The following is a 19,345-nucleotide window of genomic DNA, read 5'->3' as shown; positions in this document are numbered from 1 at the left end:
CAGAGCAAATGTCGATCAATGTTTGCCACATGTTGGTTTGCACCATGCAGACGTCCATGTCCAAAGTCGCCCCATCCTGATAGGTTCTGCAAATTACTCAGGGCTAATTCGGCAACTCAAACTCCCGGTCAATCAATCCGCTGATGAGAGAATATTCATTTGCTTTGACTTTTTCCAACAGCCAGCCTGAAAGGAAACACACTAAAAAGCACGCTCCCTGGACAGAACCACCCTTCAGAATAGCAGGTGGCTGCTGTGACCGCCATGTCACTGCATTCTTACCCCAGCTCCCTATCTCACACAGCAATCCTAAACAGAGGCACTCAAGGTACTTCCTTCTGGAGAAAATAGAGTTCTTCAGTCATTCAGTCAATGTGGGCCCGAGAGTTCCACGGCGAGAGGAAGAAAGCACATCCACCAAGTTCTCTAATATCAAAATAGAGCAATTTATTCAAGACACTGAATATGATCTGTTGATTCTCTCTTGAAACAAATGAGCTACAACACGCAAGGTGATTTTTTTTTTTTTCTTCAAAGAGCGTGAGGGTGAGTACAGGCGGCGGGGGGAATGAAACGGTGGTCGATGTCATCTGAACAGAATAGGAAAATTGCCGATAGAGAACACACCTGGCTGTACGTCTGACACAGACAATAAAAACTGCACAAGCCAGAATGCAAAACTTAGTGAGTGGCGGAAGGAACATTTCTGCATTTGACAAGAAACATAAGCTTTTTTTTTTTTTTTTTTTTTTAAATGGCGGAACAAAAGGTTAAAAAAGAGAAAAGCAACAAGAACAAAGCAGACCCTTACATTTGACAAAGTGCACTTCACTTGGCTCTATGATCTATTTCTTAGAAAGACTAAACAAAAGTCAAGTCCTACGGTGTCGCGAGGGGTCAGAGGGTTTCACCCTGTAACGTCCGGCCCTTTTGGTCCCCCTTGGGGCAGCATCCCTTTCCCAGGTGTGTGCTGGACCTGACTCTCGGTCACTTTGAACCCAACCAAAGACTCCAGGAAGGTCTGTCATGCTATGTCTGCTTTCAAGGTCAAGTTTGGTCACTAAGACTTAGGCATTCCTCACCATGTTTTAAGAGCTGTAAACAACATTGAACAATAACATTCCACAGGCCATTTCTTGATTACAGGGATGACTCTACCAACATTCCAGCAGCAGAGAGGCTAGGTAGTGGTGTGCAAATGCTGGAGGCTCCGGAAACGGCTGTCCATGGTGTCATCCTGCTGAGAACGGGGATGGATGTGACTGCTAGCTGCATCTCATGCTTGGTTTTGCTTGCAGCTGCAGGCTGGGGAAGCCAGGGATGGAGCCTGGGGTCCGAGGCCTCCCAGCCCAGGTTTCTACCTAACAATTCTGATGTGGTTTACATTCATCAAGACTAAACCCATCCCTTGGGACAGACCCTGGCTACCGACATTCATGTGAAGATTGTCTAGTGAATCGCTTGCGACACATCCCACCGTCACCATCCCACAGTTGTTTCTGGTTTGTCAAGCACAAGCCATGTCTAACGACAGGCTGGCCTTTGACAGCAGATGCTCTGCAAAGATGAGTGCGTTTTTATTTGGGTGGGGTAGTGGCGTCTTCTGGACCCCAACAAACTGTACCCTAAACTTCACGGAGTCCTTGGGATGGGAAATCACCTCATCCGGGGACACCGGCTATCTTCAAAGATGGGGGCGGCGACTCCACATCGCTGTGACCTTCTTTGCTAAGCGTTTCAGAAACAGCCCGAATAAGACACTCATCTCAGAACCAGGGCACTTTTTGGTCTTCTGGGGCATGAATAATTCACATACCCAAGTGGAGGCCAATCAATGATCTGAGAATGATCGACACACCCTGGCTTTTGCAGGTGGTCCTGGCACATTCCAAGTTCCACAGGAAGCCCTGGCCCTTCCCTGACGGCTGGGTTTTGGCTCTGCAGATGGATGCCACCTTCTCAGTAACACCGTCTCGCTGCTGGCACACACACCAGATTGCACCCTACCCACTGCTGGTGACCCAGCAGCCCCCACGGGCCGGGCCAGCTTCCTCAGCCCTTCTGCCCACAGGAAAACCAATGGGAAAAGAGGCCCTTGTCCTTCGGCCTTTTCCCCCTTGCTAATGAAAAAAATAAGTCAGTGTCGGGTTATGACAGCAAGCAGATGGGTCACCAGATTCACTGAAATGAAGCTCTTCTAGGAACACAAAGCCTCAATTTTTCAAAAACAGCAAAAAGATTGATTATTTTAAAAAGATCTTTCTCCTAGTCTTCTGTGAGAGAAAGAAATTATTAAGATTGCAGAAATTATTAGCGACGTTCTACCTCTATAATTCATGTTCGGAACTGAAAATCTTCCTTCTGCATTCGTTTCTGTCAGCGTTAGACGAAGTGACATGCGGGGGCCTCTATGTCAGCTCTGCAAGGACTTGCCAAGCCTGCTCTTCGAGAACTGACCATCGGCCGTTATACGGCTGTGGGAAAGACGCAGCCAACACGCCTAATCCAGCCGAGCTGTGACGGCTTCTGCAGTACCTTATGGTTCTGCCAATGCTCCCTCGAGGCCAGAGGGCGCACGGCTCTTCACGGCTTTCCTGCTGGCTGCCAAGGTGCGTACACACCAAAAGATGCAAGGTTCTTCTTCCACGCGGCATGGCTGGGACCTCCCTCACTGGCTGCAGTGCAATCTCGCTGCTGACCCCTAAGGCTGACCGTTGTCCAGCCAGAGTCCTCCTGACCACCTTTCCTGAGGCTGAGGGGAAAGCCAGGGGCTCCCTCAGGCCCTGCCTGTGGCTTCTTCAGTTCTTTTGAAAACATGAATCACACAAAGCTCTCTATGTCTGATGGCCATTTTAAGATTTTAAAACTGTTTTAACATAAAAATATTTTTTTTTTCCAAAAATACTCCAGGCTCTTTCTAAGTCATTTTTTTCCTCCTGTAAAAAGCCCCCTGCCCTGCCTTCTTACATAAAGCACTTACTACGCGCCAAAGTGCCCTTGAGACCTAAGATCTGAAGCAACTATGAGAAAGGTACAGAGGGAGGGAGGGGGGGAGAGAGAGCGAGCACGCCAGTGAGAAAGCGAGCGTGAGCGCGAGCGCGAGGGGAGGAGAGGGTGGGAGAAGGCGGAAGGGGGAAAGCTGTCCATGGGAGACTGTGTCTTCATGTGAACTGGGCTGCGTCTCTTGAGGCTGCACTGAAAAAGCAGAGCTGACCAGACAGAGTGGAAAGGCAGGGGTAGGGGGAGAGGCAACACAGGGAAGAGACAACAAGCCCAAGACAGCTTTCATCTCAGACGGAAGGCCCCCAGAAGATAGAATTCCAGCCGATAGAAAAACCACCCAATGAACAAAGAAGATTCTAGAAAATAGAAAGTGTTGGGATTACAAAGTTACACGTCATCGGTACAAACTGGTCTTTGAACATCCTTTGTGAGAGCAACTGTAGTGTCCAAATCGTTAGGGAAAACAAAAAAAAATCTCAAGGAGGAGGTTTTCCCCCTTCCCTGTTTGGTTTATCACAGCATTTTGCTTTTTTTTTTTTGGCACAGCTTTTTACATTTCTTTCTATTCAGTCATCACAGAGCCTGTTCCGGGTGGAAACCAATCCACACGCCTCGAGCTGGTGACTTTCTGCTTCCCAGGCTGAATATCCTCAGTGGAAACCATTCTATCCCCGTGTGATATGATTTGCTTCTGTTTTTGCTTGCCTTTAAAAAACCTCTTGATGAAGATTACGAAAACATATAGACTCCTGCGGCCAGAGACGAGTTGGTTTCAGAGTATACTCTAACGCAAGTCAAATTCGTACAGTTTTGGAGAACAGAGCTGCAACCCTACACATTCATGGCTGGTCATCAGAATTCTTTTCTTTTCTCGATAGTATTTTGTGATTACTTCCGCAGATCCAAAACGCAAACCTGGAAGGAAACACAAAGCACCTGTCATCTCGAGAGACAAAACAAAGATGCCTTTAGAGTGAGAAGTCGGCAAGCTACGGTCCCCCATGCCCAATCTAGCCCTCCACCGATGTTTCTCAGTAAAGTTTATTGGAACATCGTCATGAAGGGTCAGAGAAGCTCTCATAGCAGACTGGCATCTGGACATTGGACCGAGCAAACTGAAGCAAACAGCACAGAGCAGAAAGGCCAGGTTAAGGGTAATGACAGGAATTAACAGAGTGGCAGAGACCATCGTGGGGCAGATGACAACACGAGCCCAAGTATACGGCCTCTGACGACATTTGGGGACTACACTGACACTTGGCCAGTCAGCCAGAATGCCGCTTGCCCCAGAGGTCAGGGCAACCTCAAGTCCAGGGGAAAATAAGAAATCCAGATGCCCCATGGGAGGAGAGGAGAGCCCAGGAGACCTGCAGGATGGCCACCAGAGGCCCGGGCTCGTCAGCCGCAGCATGGGTGACAATTGTGGCCACCCTATGCACGGTAGGAGGTTTAGCAGCATTGCTAAGCTCCACCCACGAGATGCCAGTGGCATCCCCATCTAAGCACAGTCATGTGCCACATAATGACGTTTCCAGCAACAATGCACCGCACAGAAAGCAGTGGTCCTGTAAGACTGTAACTCTTATTCCTGCTGAACCTTTTCTATGTTTAGATAGATCTAGACGCACAAATGCTTACCATTGTGTTCTAGTTGCCTACGGTATTCAGTATGGCCACCTGCCGTCCAGGTTTGTAGCCTGGGAGCAATAGGCTCTACCATACAGCCTAGGTGTGTGACAGGTATTGTCATCTAGGTTTGTGTCAGTCACTCTGTGATGTTCAGACCAAGATAAAAGTGCCTAATGACACATTTCCCAAAATGTTCCCATCATTAAGCGACACATGACTGTAGTGACAACCTCAAATGGCTCCAGATATTGTCTAATGTCCTCAGAGGTGCAGAATCACCCTGGTTGAGAACCAACAATTTGACTGAGAAAATGTTGACTAGAAGGACATTCTGGAAGGGACAAGGAGAAGGCCATTCCCAGATGTGGTACCAACTCAGATGGGATCCAGCCCAGAAGCTTCCTCTGGCACTGGGCTAGGCCCTTCAGGACACGAACGCTGCATATGCCCTCGAAGCTCACTTCGGCATCAGCCGCCCCCAACACCCCACTCTCCAGCAAACCAGAGGTGTTGCTTACAGAGCCGTCGGACGCGCTGGCGCCCACTTTGTCTCCTCGGGCGTTCCAGCACACTTCGAAGATGCCGCCAGTGCCTCGGTAGCTGTGGACGAGATTTCCACTCTGCAAAGCAAAGCAGCTGTCACTTACAATGATGCAAGGGGCGCCTGCGACAGATGCAGTTGTACAATGTGTGCTCCTCCTGCCCTGGTGTTTGGTCATGAACATTTTCAAGCACGGTAAAATTTAAGGGTTTTCAGTAAGGACTCTGGGGGCTGTGGAGATGTTATCTCTAGGACTTCCCACCACAGGGAGTAAACCTGATTACTTATGCCTGTGGAATCTGCCACCACATGTGCGTGGATTCTGAGGTTGCGCCCAGCTGAGGACTGACGGAGGCAGGAGACCATGGCAGTCATCTGCTGAGACTCAGACTCATCTGGTGGATAAGTGGCTCATGGACTCTCCATCAGCATGGCCAAAACTTTCTACTGACCTGTAGGGCCATCCCTGACTCTTCCTACCCTTCCCGTCTCCTTCCCAGGGTCAGACTGGCCTTATGGTCTGAATTCTTCCTTCCCCCTACCTCCCTCCCTGTTTCCATCACAGCTCCTCAATAAATCTCTTGCCCATCTCATCCTGTTTTGGTGTCTGTTCCTTGGAGGACCTCAATGAATACAACGTAGTGAATACCCCCACCCCAGTAGCAATGAAATTGACTATAATTCACGATTACATGTATTAATACGCCAAGATGTTAAAATGTACCTATTTTGGGACATTTGAAAGAACAAATGCATAATATACATGTAATGGAAAACACCACAGACCATTGGTTTCTGGTTTAAAACAGCATTAACGTGACAAATCTAAGAGGTAGGGGAAGTAGAGGCCTTTGAAAGAGTTGAATAAGGCCAGGCGAGGTAGCTGACCCTGTAATCCCAGCACTTTGGGAGGCCGAGGCAGGAGGACTGATTCAGCCCAAGAGTTCAAGACCAGCCTGGGCAACACAGAGAGACTTCGTCTCTACAAAAATTAATTTTAAAAAATAAAAAAGAGAGAAAGAGTCGAATAAGCCTTCACTCATGATTCACTAATGGTGACAGGCAGGAGAAATCTGAGGACTGAGACCAGGAGGGCTGTTGCAAATCCTCTGCTCAACTGGGCTCCTTAAAGCGTGGTGTTCCATGAACTGAGAAAGGTGTATGTCAGCAGTATTATAGATAAGTATTTTTATATTTGGAGAAAGATTAAAGTGGGCTTTAAGATTTCTCTTAAGAAAAATCCTAAGGATTTCTTGGCTGGGCACGGTGGCTCATGCCTGTAATCCCAGCACTTTAGGAGGCCGAGGTGGGTGGATCACCTGGGGTCAGGAGTTCAACACCAACATGGTGAGACCCCGTTTGTACTAAAAATACAAAAGTTAGCCGGGTGTGCTAGTGTGCGCCTGTAATCCCAGCTACTTGGGAGGCTGAGGCAGGAGAATTGCTCAAACCTGGGAGGCGGAGGTTGCAGTGAGCCAAGATGGCGCCACTGTACTAAAGCCTGGGTGACAAGAGTGAAACTCCGATCCAAAAAAAAAGAAAAATCCTAAGGATTTCTTTGATTTATAAAAAAGGGTTGAAACAATTCAGTGAGTTCTTGGTAACAGGCTGTACCTAACTGATCATGTCATTTTTTTTTGGATAATTGATGTGTTGTTTTTACAAATCCATCCATTACTATTTCTAGCAAGGATTTCATGACAAGAGACTCTTGCACACTAGTCCTGAGATGTGCGCTTCCCGGAGGGCTATCTAGGGCTGTGGGGCTGGGCTTGGCATCGGGTTGGCTCTACGCAGGGTCCACCATTTCCTTTCCTTCTCTGAGAGGATGTGGTTCACATGAGGTCCCTGGGAAGCCTGTGATCTCAGTGGACCACTTGCCAGTGAACAGGGCTCATCACCCATGAGTCCACAGGGGGAATGAACTTGAGGATGTAAATCCAGCTGAATGTCAACCAAGCCAAAAGGAACCAAGAAGGCAGTGCAGATGAAAGGGGACGGGGGCAGGCTGTGTGATTCCTCCCTCCTGAGGCAAAAGGGACCCCTTCATTGTTTTCAACAGCTCCTAGCGTATCATCACCTGTCTGTCTTCCCTTAGAATAGAATCAAGTGCTGATGGCCCTCTATAATCTTTTACGCTATGCAGTGCTACTTCCCATCCATTTCTACACTTTACAGCTTGAATTCTTCTATCCTCAGGTGTGACCCAAGATACCCACAGCAGCCACCTTTATTTAAATCCTATGTCCTTTCAATCTCTGCTAAAAGGACAACCCAATATTGACATACCTTATGTCCTTAAACAGAACCTACTTTGATTTGAAAAATCGAGGTTGAGCGCAGTGGCTCACACCTGTAATCCCAGCGCTTTGGGAGGCCAAGGTGGGCGGATCACCTGAGGCCAGGAGTTCAAGACCATCCTGGCCAACATGTGAAACCCTGTCTCTACTAAAAATACAAAATTTAGCCAGATATGATGGCGGGTGCCTGTAATTCCAGCTACTCGGGAGGCTGAGGCAGAAGAATCGCTTGAATCTGGGAGGCAGAGGTTGCAGTGAGCCAAGATCGCGCTACTGCACTCCAGCCTGGTTAACAGAGTGAGACTCCGTTTCAAAACAAAACAAAACAAACAACAACAACAACAACAAGAAAACAAAACAGAAAAGAAAAATAGAAATGCCATGACAACAGCAAGCGCACATTGCTTCCCACTCCCTGGTCTGCTCCGTGGGGGAGCTGCAGGAGCTGGTGCGGGCAGAGGAGGTGGAGCTGGCCTCGACCCCATTAGCTGGTCCCCCACTCCCACCCTCCAGCCTCAGTATCTAGAGAGCAGCGTTTCAGTGATAACTGCTAAGAAGAGGAAGAGGCAGGTGGAAGGTTTCATGCCATGGACTCAGAAAGTGAACAGAAGACAGTGGCTCCTTCGAGGAAGAACATGTGCCAAGGTGAGGGTTTGGAATCAAATGGCCAAGAGCCCTGATTACGGCAGACATGACGCCCTGCCTCAGGGAGGGGAGCTGCTGGAGGTGTCTGGTGGGGGAAGAGCTCACAACCCACGTGGGGTGCACGGTGGACAGCATCCACTGGGTCTGCCCGGGGAGCCTGGGCTTGCTCAACTCCCTCCGAGGCACTGCTCTGAAGCAAGGCACTGGAATTGTGGCTATTTAGGCATCCCTTACTGAAAGGATTTGGCATAGGGGTCAGGAGCTTACCTGAGTATTCCAGATATGGACGCATTTGTCAAAGGATCCGCTGGCCAAGTACCTCCCATCAGGGCTGAAAGCTACGCTGTAGACGGGCTCCTGATGCTTCGTGAGCGTGTGGGTGCAGACGCCTCGCTCTATGTCCCACAGTCGCACCGTAGAATCAAACGAAGCACTAGCAAGGCAGGAGAGAAAGCAAAATCACGTACGCATGGTGGTTTCAAACAGTTCTCCATAACATGTATCACATCTCTGGGAGCTGTTTTTCCCAGCTTTTATGTTTCAAAAGACAATCAACTGAGGAGCTTTTTGTCTTCTAAAATATAACTTCCAAGTATTAAAAACAAAGCCATAGTCATTAAACAGAAAAAAGCTTTAATGGTCGTATTAGGGAAACAATTTGATATCTACATTTGTTTCCGCCTTTTATTTTTTTGAAATGGGGTCTTACTGTGTTGCCCAGGCTGGAGTGCAGTGGCACGATCATGACTCACTCCAGCCTCGAATTCCTGGGCTCAAGCGATCCTCCCGCCTCAGCCTCAGCAGAGAAGCTGCAACCATAGGTCCACGCCCAACTAATTTTTATTTTTTTATTTTTTATAGAGACGGGGTTTCACTATGTTGCCCCGGCTGGTCTTGAACCTCTGGGCTCAAGAGGTCCTCCTGCCTCACCCTACCAAACTGTTGGGATTACAGGTGTATGCCACTGCGCCCAGCCCTGTTTCTATGTTTTCTATAGACATAAATGGTAAATATTTTTGTAGAATATTTACCAAGTTTCCTAAAATGCCCCTACAATTTAAAACATGACATCTGTTATTACTAACTAAATTAATACAGATAGCCATATTTGGAAAAACAGCAAATTAAGTGAATAAACATTTAAAAAACTTTTTAGGCCAGGTACAGTAGACCATGCCTGTAATCCTAGTGCTTTGGGAGGCCGAGGTGGGAGGATCACTTGAAGCCAGGAGTTCAAGACCAGCCTGGGTAACATAGGGAGACCCTGTCTCTAAAAAGAAAAAAAAAGATTTAATCAAACAGGAGTTAAAATATAATCACACCCACATATGTAATCACATGATTGAAAGCTGCAAATTTTAGTTATTTTCAAATTTAAAACAGTAATATCTATCACAAAGCTATTATCTGGCTTTCTTTCAGCAGGGACCCACTAGGTACCGGCATGCCCCTTTTATACTTGCTGACTAAAAGGGTAATTTATGTTCCTAATAGTACCACATGACGCAAAAGCACCTTCTGAGTCACTACAAAATGACTCGCGTGTGTAGTACTACATTACAGTTATTTAAGTGGGTTTTATGACAATTACTTGAAATATGAGAATTATGGCCTATGTGTTGCTTTTTTGGTTTCATCTCTCAGTGGATGCAGGAATTCTATCCTGTCCTCTCTAAGAGATGACCTTAATTCGAGCACTGTCAACAAGAGTTGGTGCTGCCTGGCTTGCTGCCCCTCCACTGTGGCTCTGCAGTCATGTTTCATGTTGGGTGGGTTTTTCTCTTCTTCTTCTTTTTTTGTTTAGAGACATGGTCTTGCTCTGTCACCCAGGCTGGAGTGCAGTGGTGTGATCACTGCGCACTGCAGCCTCAATCTCCTGGGCTCAAAGTCATCTTCCTTCCTCAGCCTCCTGAGTAGCTGGGTGGCACACGCCACCACACCTGGCTAATTTTTTGTAGAGATGGGGTTTCACCATGTTGCCCAGGCTGATCTGGAACTCTTGGGCTCAAGCTATCCTCCTGCCTTGGCCTCCCAGAGTGCTGAGATTATAGGCATAAGCCACTGTTGCCTGACTCAAAACCATCCTTACCTCAAAGGCAGGTGTTACTCGATAATTCTATCCTGGCCCCTTCAAAGTGAGCTACCACTTCGCTTCCTCTGAAGGGCTTCAACACACGGGCATGGAAACGCTTTAGCAAAATTTCCCGTTGTCTTTGCGTAGCACAGAGCTGTGCTGGCTGTGCTGCCTGCCCTTACCTTGCCAACATGATGTTGGAGTTTGGGTTGCTGGTGGCGGGCCCGGTGGGGCTCCACTTGATGGTGTAGATCTCTTTATTGTGAGCCTGAAGATCGTGGATGCACACCTCCTGTTTCATGCTCCAGATCTACAGAATACAGCAGCCCCAACATGAGCAAAAGTCTTCCCTGCATCCAGGAACGATGTGGAATCATTCCTCCCGGGGGCGCACATGGGGCCCATGGCAGGCTGGGGGGTGCACAGTGGCGAGAAAGGCTGTGGGGAGGCTGGGATTCTCAGTGGAACCACGACTGAGAAATCAAAGTTCACTGGATGACACAGGAAGGGAGGGTGGTCAGTAATAAATAACCCTCATGGAAGAGTGACCGTGAGACCGGCGTCAAGTGCCTGGAGTTGTCTGGGATTAAACAGCCCACCCCCTGCCATGCCGACTCTACCTTCAATGTCATGTCATCTGAGCAGGAGGCCAGCAACATTCCAGAAGGATCCCATTTGATGGCGTTGACCTCGTTCTGAAAGAGAGCAGAGAGTCTGAAAAAGACATCAGGGCCTGTGAGCAGATGAGGCCGCCTTCCAGCAGGGGGCAGCAGTGCGTCACCGTCACTGCAGAAGGTCTTCGGCTTCACCCTGACATCAAAGAGCACAGCCCAACCAGCCATCTAGTTTCCTCTTTTTCTCACTTTGCCTTTTTCATTTATATAAAACCACAGCCCTATACCACACATCACCAGCCACCCTCATCCATATTTCGTTAAGAAAAAAACCTTCCCTGATAGGAAGGAAGGCAAGTGAAGAATTCACGTACCATAAAACGCAGCAAATAAAACCAGTAAAACCAGTTACTTTTTAAATTGGCCTTTCAAAATCACTTTCCTATGCACTTTTCTTTTTCAGACAGGGTATCACTCTGTCTCCCAGGCTGGAGTGCAGTGGCAGGATCACAGGTCCTCGCAGCATGAACCTCTTGAGCTCAAGCAATCCTCCTGCCTCAGCCCCCGAAGTAGCTGGGACTACAAGCAGGCACCACCATGCCATTTATGTATGTACGTATGTATTTATTGTATTTTTATAGAGACGGGGTTGCCCAAGCTGGTCTTGAACTCTTGGGCTCAAGCGATCCTCCCACCTCGACCGCCCAAAGTGCTGGGATTACAGGTGTGAGCCACCACGCCAGGCCTCTTACGTACTTTTAGTGCAACAGTTCCTCCCCGTGACCACACCCATTAGAAGATATTTCTCTCCTGCAGGCGAGTGGAGATGGAGGGAGGGGTAAATACGAGAAGTGAACCTTCAGCTATTGTGGAGTTCAAGCGGGGTTAGGACTGATGCAGGTGGAAGATGGGCAACCCAAATGCACACACAGGCGGACACACACATGTGCAAGGACAGTGAGAGGCAAGTGCTGAGTGGCACAAACGCACACGGCACAGGCAAAATCCTGGCTTGGGGTTCATGATCGGCACAGCTAGGTGGCAAAAAGCGCAGACTTAGGACACCTGGGGACCACGAGACTAAACCCTGCAGAATAAAGGTGAATGAATGTACCCGGGAGCCAAGGGAGACAGGGACACTCCCGAGACAGGCATGTATAAAAGAACCACCTGTGGCAAAGGCTCAGCTGGGGAACAGCCTGCCCAGGAGAAGTGAGGGGACATGGCGTACCAGCTTGGGGCTCCCTCGGGCCCCATATATCCAGTACAGTCCCACTATGTGACACCTGCTGTCCCGGCCTAACAATTAACTAATTTCACACTCATGCTGGAGAGGGGGCTGAGGGGTGTGAGTACACGCACGCATAGGTGTCTGTGAGTGTGAAATGTGTGTGCCAAGGCCAGCAAGGGTGGCTCTGACTGCAGCCATTCAGAGGAAAACCTACGGGCCCAGGAATGTGGAGCCGCTCACCATGGGCCGTCCCTAGCCAAACCAACGCAAAGGAACAAATAACTTCCTGGGAGCGGATCCCTCACTCTGCAATGCAAGCCCAAGTTCCTGGGCCACGTCCAGAGCTGGCCCATGGGTCTCCACTCAACCCCACTGAGCTAGAGCTTTGTTCAGGGCCATCAGCTGCATTAAGACCCACTTAAAGGGCCAAGGCCTGTGCTGGTGGCAAGGTCCTGGGCAGGACACCTGGGAACCACAGAGAGTGTGTGCAGCTGGTAAAAATTTGCAGATAGTCCAGGGTTAGAGGAGAAATAAGTTTAGACTGGGACAAGAGAGTCAGTTTGGAGCCAAACAGATGTTAACAGGACGATGGGTGCCTGTGCTCTAAAAGCACCTTCCTTTGGGACAGGGACCCCTGGGCCAGGGGCAGGGAGAGGTAGACACTAGGAGAATGAGGACAAGGGAATTTACATTAGTTAAGTTAGTGGCACGATGGCAAATCTCCAGGGCCTGTGATCATCCTCCCCTGCTTTAACAGGGAACCCCCCGCCACCGCGGAGATATTCTGGGTGCTAGTGAGAGAAAGCCAAGATGCCATGGTCCCAGCGTTGATGCACTCTGCATTTTCTGGGAGAGGCAGACATGCAGGCCAGCAGCTACTGCCAGGGCTGTGGCATTCACGTGGTCAATGGGAGCTCAAGGGGTGCCATGAATCCTCCCCAGGGCGTGCAGAGGATACGTGAACGGGCCTGGAGAGTGGGGAGGATTCTGTTTCAGACCAAGAGCTGCTGTGGTTCCAGGCAAGGCTCAGCGTGGGGCAAGGTGCTTGGCTGTATGTGTCGTTGGGAGGACAGAGGTACAGGGCATTTTTGGACACTAGCCCAAGGGCCCAGGAAAGGGAGGCTTTCTCCTCCTGCCAAGGTTGGAGGTCGAGGCTAGTGAATGGGTCTACCAGCAGATTGGAGATTGCAGAAGGTTAGAGACCACAGAAATTGGCTAATCTGAGAGAGATTTGGTGAAAGACCGGGAAGCCCTCAGAGGCCACACTAAGGAATTTGCTAAGTCAGCTGTTGTTCACACTGTCGTTCCCTGGTATATCATGGGTTTTTTTGTCAGTCTCTGCTTGCCTTTAGGATTTTCTCTGTCATTGATTCTGGTGTTTGATGACCATATGCCTAGGTGGACAGGTGTGGTTCTGTTTATATTTGTTCTGCTTGAAATTTGCTGAGCTTCTTGGATTAAATGTTGATGTTTTCCACCAAATTTAGGAAACCTTGGCCGTTAGTGCCTCACATGATTTTTCTGTTCCATTCTTTCTTCTCTCCCCATCACACATATAGGTTTAGGGTCCCTGATATTGTCCCGTAAGTCATTAAGCCTTTATGCAATTTTTCGATCTTTTATCTGTTCTTCAAATTGGCCAATTTCTATGCTTTCTAACCTTACTTCCACAGTCTCCCATCTGCTGGTATACCCACTGATGTGCTTTAGATCTGTGTCCCCACCGAAATCTCAGGTGGAACTGTCATCCCCGATGCAGAGGTGGTCCCTGGTGTGAGGTGTCTGGATCATCTGCTACTCCTCCCACCTCTTGCCCCTGCTCTGGTCATGTGTGATGCCTGCTCCTGCTTCACCAACCGCCACGGTTGGAAGCTTCCTGAAGCCTCCCCAGAAGCAGATGCTGCCATGCTTCCTGTATAGCCTGAAGAACTGTGAGCCAGTTAAACCTCCGGTCTTATAAATTACCCAGTCTCAGGTATTTCTTTAGAGCAATGAGAGAATTGAGAACTGCCTAATATACCCACCTATTAAAACTTTCATTTCAAACATTGTATTTCTCAGTTCTCAATTCCTTTTTTTTTTTTTTTATGTTTTAAAGAAACAGGGTCTTGCTCTGTTGCCTAGGCTGGAGTGCAGCGGTGCTATTGTAACTCACTGCAGCCTTCATCTCCTGAGATGTGACTACAGGTGTGCGTCACCATACGCAGCTAGCTACTTTTAAAAATTTTTTGTAGAGACAAGAGTCTTGCTATGTTGCCCAGGCTGGCCTCAAACTCCTGGCCTCAAGCAATCCTCTGGCCTCAGACTCCCAAAGTGCTGGGATTATAGGCATAAGCCACCACACTTAGTCTCCATTTGTTTTTTAATGACATATCTTTTTCCATTCACTGCAGATGTGCCCCGTCTATTCATTCATTGTGAGCACCGTTTCCTTGATGTCCTCTACATGTTTCTCATAGCTACCTTAAAGGCTTTGCTGCCAAATCCACCATCTAGGTCATTTCTGAGTGAACTTCTCACTGCTGACCCCAAACTGGGTCAATCCAACCACCTTGGCTCAAATAGCCAAGGGGCGCAGAAGAGCTGGTCTGCTGCTGCAGTATCTTTTAATTCCAGGCACACAAGAATCGGCTCCCACATCACATTCTCACGAACTCGAGATCAGTGACAAGAGCTCTCACTTACTGTGTGTCCCTGGAAGGTTTTGACTGGGCGGTCACAGCCGAGCCTGCACACGTGGATACACATGTCTGTGCTACAGGAGGCGAAGGTCATGTTGTTCTGCCAGTCCACATCAAGGGCAGGGGCTGCAGCAGGGAGGGAGAACACCTGCAGTTATTCACTGTGTGCACAGCTCCATGGATTTACAACAATGAACAGCACAGTCAAGAAGCCTCTTTAGTTTACTTATTTATTTATTCTAGAGACAGGGCCTGCTCTGTCACCCAGGCTGGAGTGTAGTGGTGTGATCATGGCTCACTGCAGCCTAGAATTCCTGGGCTCAAGGGATCCACCCACCTCAGCCTCTCGAATAGCACACGCCACCACGCGTGGCTAATTTTTTTTTTTTTTTTTGTAGAGACGAATTCTTGCTATATTGCCCAGGATGGCCTTGAACTCCTGACTTCAAACTATCCACCCGCCTCGGCCTCCCAAAGTGTTAGGGTTATAGGTGTGAGCCATTGCACCCAGCCAAGAAGCCCCATTTAGTGACATGATAAAAACATCTCAAGTGTGAACACAGTCTCTTTCTTTCTAAGACTTTAAAGACCCTCTCTTGCCACACTGGCAGGGATGACAAGATGTCCTGGGAGAGAGGCTCCATGACACTTCCTGCACCCCACGGCCTGCAGAATCTCCCGCTCCCATGGCACAGTTAAGAAGGGCAGGTGAGAGGGCCACCCTGCCTGCTCTGTACCTTGCTGCTTCCAGCGGCATCTCTAGAGTGAGCTTATTTGATTTTAGACAGAGAGGAGAAAATAGGAGAGGAAAGATTTCATGTCCTATGTTCATGATACCTCAATATGAAAAATACTCTCCCATAACACATTAAGGCATCCCCTTAACTATGGGATAATTAGAGTCAATAAGAACCCCTTTGGGGACGAAATGGGACGTGTGCTTCAGGGCCTGTGACCAACACCCTCCCTCACTTTGGGTCTTTCCAAGTCCAGGTGGCTCAGGGTCACAAAGACAGAACAACGGGGAGCTGACCTCCCCTTGTCGTTTAGTTACAGCTATGGGTCTCATTCTCTACCTTCTGATTTCTTTTCTAGGATGGCAGCTGGGAATCCAACAACTTCCCAATGTACCAAAATGGCCAGGGCACTCGTTAAAAGCCAGGCCCTGGTTCTGTCCTCAGAGTGTCTGACTCCACAGGGCTGGACCATGCCCTGAGAGGCACTGGAAGCACAGGTGACAGCAAGGGCGCTGAAGTCCTAGCAACTGGACCTCATTCCTCATTCTGCCTCTTTACTGACGTGCAGCTGCAGGTTGACGATTTCCTGGAGTCTCAGCTACACATGTGGATGTTGCCAGTAGCCCCAGACAAGGGGGAGCGAGACGAGGCATCTCAGGGGTCGGCAGCGCCCGGGACACGGAGTGCACTGGAGGTGTGGAAGGTCCCACGGTGGGGGCCACCGTGCACTCTCATCCTCTTCTGTTTCTGGGGAAGCGTGGCTTCAACTGCTCACTCCTGTCCTCTAGCAAAGAGTGGGTCTGCGGCTGGGAGCGAGCATCTCTTCCAACTTCTCTCAGGCGTCCACGGGCTGCAGGGGTCACCTGCATTCCTAGGGGCCAGCAAGGGCGCTGTGCTCAGGTCTCTGGTCTCTTTCCACTGTGGGGGCCACAACAGCAGATCATGTTCCCCGGGCTTCTTCCCACCTCATGCCAGAGAACTGATGAGCAGCAGCAAAGGCCATGCAATGCTGAGACGCGAGGGCACGGGAAGAGGCGGCTTCTCTGGTGATCTCTTCCCTTCCCCTGGAGGTTCTGAGCAACCCCACCCTCTTATTACGGATCATCATGAGGCTTCTTGTGCGGAGAGGACATCCACAACCAGCCCTGTGTCTGGAACCCCGGCTATCAAAGGGAATGACTTAGGGATGTGAAAAGTACTGTGCTCCATTACATGTGAAATGGAGGGAAGGTCCCTCCCTTCCCAAGGTTCATGCTAATTTAAAGGGGTAAAGTCTTATGGGGCAGGGAGCTTGAGGTTTTTCGAGAGCTAGTCGTTCACATCTGACCACCTCTCGTAACCCTGCGCTTCCCATGCAAGCCCATGGAAATTACTTTAAGCTACTGAGTGGGCTCCATGATGCCCCCAGGAGAGGAGGCAGGGTTAGACTCTACAAGTCTGCCCAGCCAAGAACTCTCATTGGTTTTCCTAGATACTATGGTCCATTCTGTTATTTGCCAAGTTATGTTCTCCAAGGTAGCTGCAGACACTGAATCAGCCAATAATGAAGCACTGCTTCTAGGGGAAAGAGACGGTTAGCTTCTGCCAGGCTCTGGCCACCATGTCCTTACTGATCGACCAATACAGAAACTCATAGGTGTTTTTTGTTTTTTTCTTGGAGATGAAGTCTTGCTGTTGCTCAGGCTGGAGTGCAGTGGCACAATCACAGCTCACTGCAGCCTCAAACTCCTGGGCTCAAGCAGTCCTCCTGCCTTAGCCTCTTGAGTAGCTGGGACTATACATGTGTGCCACCACACCCAGTTAATTTTTTTTTTTTGAGACAGGATCTCGCTCTTGTCACCCAAGCTGGAGTGCAGTGGCACAGTCTTGGCTCATTGTACCCTCAATCTCCTGGGATCAGGTGATTCTCCCACCTCAGCCTCCCTAGTAGCTGGGACGACAGATGCACGCCACCACTGAAAAATGCCCGGCTCATTTTTCAAAGATGTTTTTGGCAGAGATGGGGTTTTGGTGTGTTGCCCTGGCTGGTCTCAAAATCCTGGGCTCAAGTGATTCTCCCACCTTGGCCTCCCAAAGTGCTGGGATTACAGGAATGAGCCAACACACCCAGCCACGTGTGTTTCTTACAGCCAGGCAGCGCTGAACTGAGAAGAATCCAGCTTTCTCTGAATGCTAACCATCGATTGCCCCTGCCCTTCCTTGGTCTTTAAATAAGAGGCGCAACCTTCCACGTGTTTATCCTCCGTAAGCACAGGGACCCCACTCGCTTCCCCCTCCAGCTCCCCACCACGCGGAAGGTGTGGGTGGGAGGACGCGGGTGTCAGCAGTGGTCTTTTCCACATCTGAGATCATCTCTCTTTTGTTCCATCCCCAGCAGCGTGTTTCGTGACAGCCCCACGGTTCTTGACGCATTTTCTTGGTTCTCGTTTACAACATCACCTGAGCTAAACAGCAAACTTCTGGTCCAGCCTCTGCATTTGGGCGTGTGATTAATATACCTGGAAATGGGACAATCTGGCGAGCGGTCCAGGAGATGGCGACCAGCATCTGATGACTCCTCTATCTAAAGCAAGCTGGTTCAACCCGTGGCCCACGATGGCTTTGAATGTGGCCCAACACAAATTTGTAAACTCTCTTAAAACATTAAGAGGTTTTTTTTTTTTAAGCTCATCAGCTATTGTTAGTGTTAGTGTATTTTATGTGTGGCCCAAGACAATTCTTCTTTCCATGTGGCCCAGGGAAGCCAAAAGATTGGACATTCGTGATCTAAAGAGAGGCTCCCCCCCGCCACCATGCTCAGGTGGTTAGCCCCACTCTGAGTCAGCTCCTGCAGCCACGATGCTTGGAACCACGTGGGTGAATGGCCGGTAACAGGGCTGAACTATGCTGGGGGGCTCTGTGCCCTCCCTCCCATGCATAGGCCAGTTTGGTTTAATAGCCTTCATTCTTCTGGGTCCAGCCAGACATCTTCCTTTTGAAATATGTAGAGATTTACAAGAAGCTGCAAAGGTAACACAGAGAGGTCCTGTGTCTCCTTCACCCAGGTTCTCCTGAGGGTTACATTTTGCATAGCTGTAGCGTTGTATCGACGCTGGCAAGTTGACACTGGTGCAATTTGCCTGTAGAGTGCTGTCATTTTATCACGTGGGTAGATGTGTATCGCTGCAATTGAGACCAGAACTGTTTCGTGGCCACTAAGATCTCCCTCAGCTACTGTATCGGCACACGACCGCTCCTCACCTGCTTCCGAAACTCCCACACCGCTGGTGGGTCCCGGGTTTCTATCATTTCATCATCATGAGAATGTTACATAAATGAAAGCACAGAGCATGCAACCTTTTGAGACTGGCTTTTGTCACTCAGCAAAATGCCCTTGAGATCTCTCCTGGCTCTGGTGCATCAATAGTTCATTCCTTCCCGCCGCTGAGTTTCACTTCACCATGAGGCTTTGAGCTAACGCTTCCTGTTGATGGTGACTGAGGGCGCCCCCATGAGGTATCAGTGGGGAAAAGCTAGTGGGGCAAAGCAATGTCTCCTATCGCCCCATTAAACCCCAAACCTGCCAGAGCCGCAGAAAGGCGCTCCTCACAGCTCTTCCCAGCTGCGTTGCACCTGGAAGAGCAAGCTGCTTTCTCTTCATGTTGAACGTTCTCTAACACACTGATTGACACGAAAAAGAGAGCAAGTAACGCCTAGATACATGTGACCTGCCGACGGGAACTGGGTCTACCTCATGGCCAGCCAGATTACAGGTGAGAAGCTCACGCAATTCAGAATAACGCGGTTTGTGGTCTTCCCGGGTCAGCTGGGTAGAAAACCCTTCCATAGGGCCCTGGGACACTTTGGGAAAGATTATTTTCTGCTGAAATACTTTACAGATGAATTCTTAA

General features: G+C 49.2%; 1 protein-coding gene across 6 annotated transcripts in view; it reads right to left on the bottom strand.

Moving 5' to 3' along the window:
• Positions 1–427: 427 nt before the first annotated feature.
• The window catches only part of TBL1X (transducin beta like 1 X-linked), a 255,616-nt gene continuing 236,698 nt past the window's right edge, over positions 428–19,345 (bottom strand). For all 6 annotated transcript variants that reach the window (XM_077988391.1, XM_015126920.3, XM_077988392.1 and 3 more), the window contains 6 exons: positions 14,723–14,844; positions 10,813–10,887; positions 10,375–10,502; positions 8,386–8,551; positions 5,151–5,252; positions 428–3,918 (listed from right to left, as the gene is read on the bottom strand). In XM_077988391.1, the coding sequence (XP_077844517.1) occupies positions 3,892–3,918; positions 5,151–5,252; positions 8,386–8,551; positions 10,375–10,502; positions 10,813–10,887; positions 14,723–14,844 (620 nt within the window). In that variant the 3' untranslated portion in view covers positions 428–3,891. The remainder of the gene's footprint in view (positions 3,919–5,150; positions 5,253–8,385; positions 8,552–10,374; positions 10,503–10,812; positions 10,888–14,722; positions 14,845–19,345) is intronic.

Source organism: Macaca mulatta, chromosome X, assembly GCF_049350105.2.
Source record: "Macaca mulatta isolate MMU2019108-1 chromosome X, T2T-MMU8v2.0, whole genome shotgun sequence".
Taxonomy (NCBI): Eukaryota; Metazoa; Chordata; class Mammalia; order Primates; family Cercopithecidae; genus Macaca; species Macaca mulatta.
Note: the sequence above shows the minus strand (reverse complement) of the source record. Positions and strands in the feature narration are given on the sequence as shown.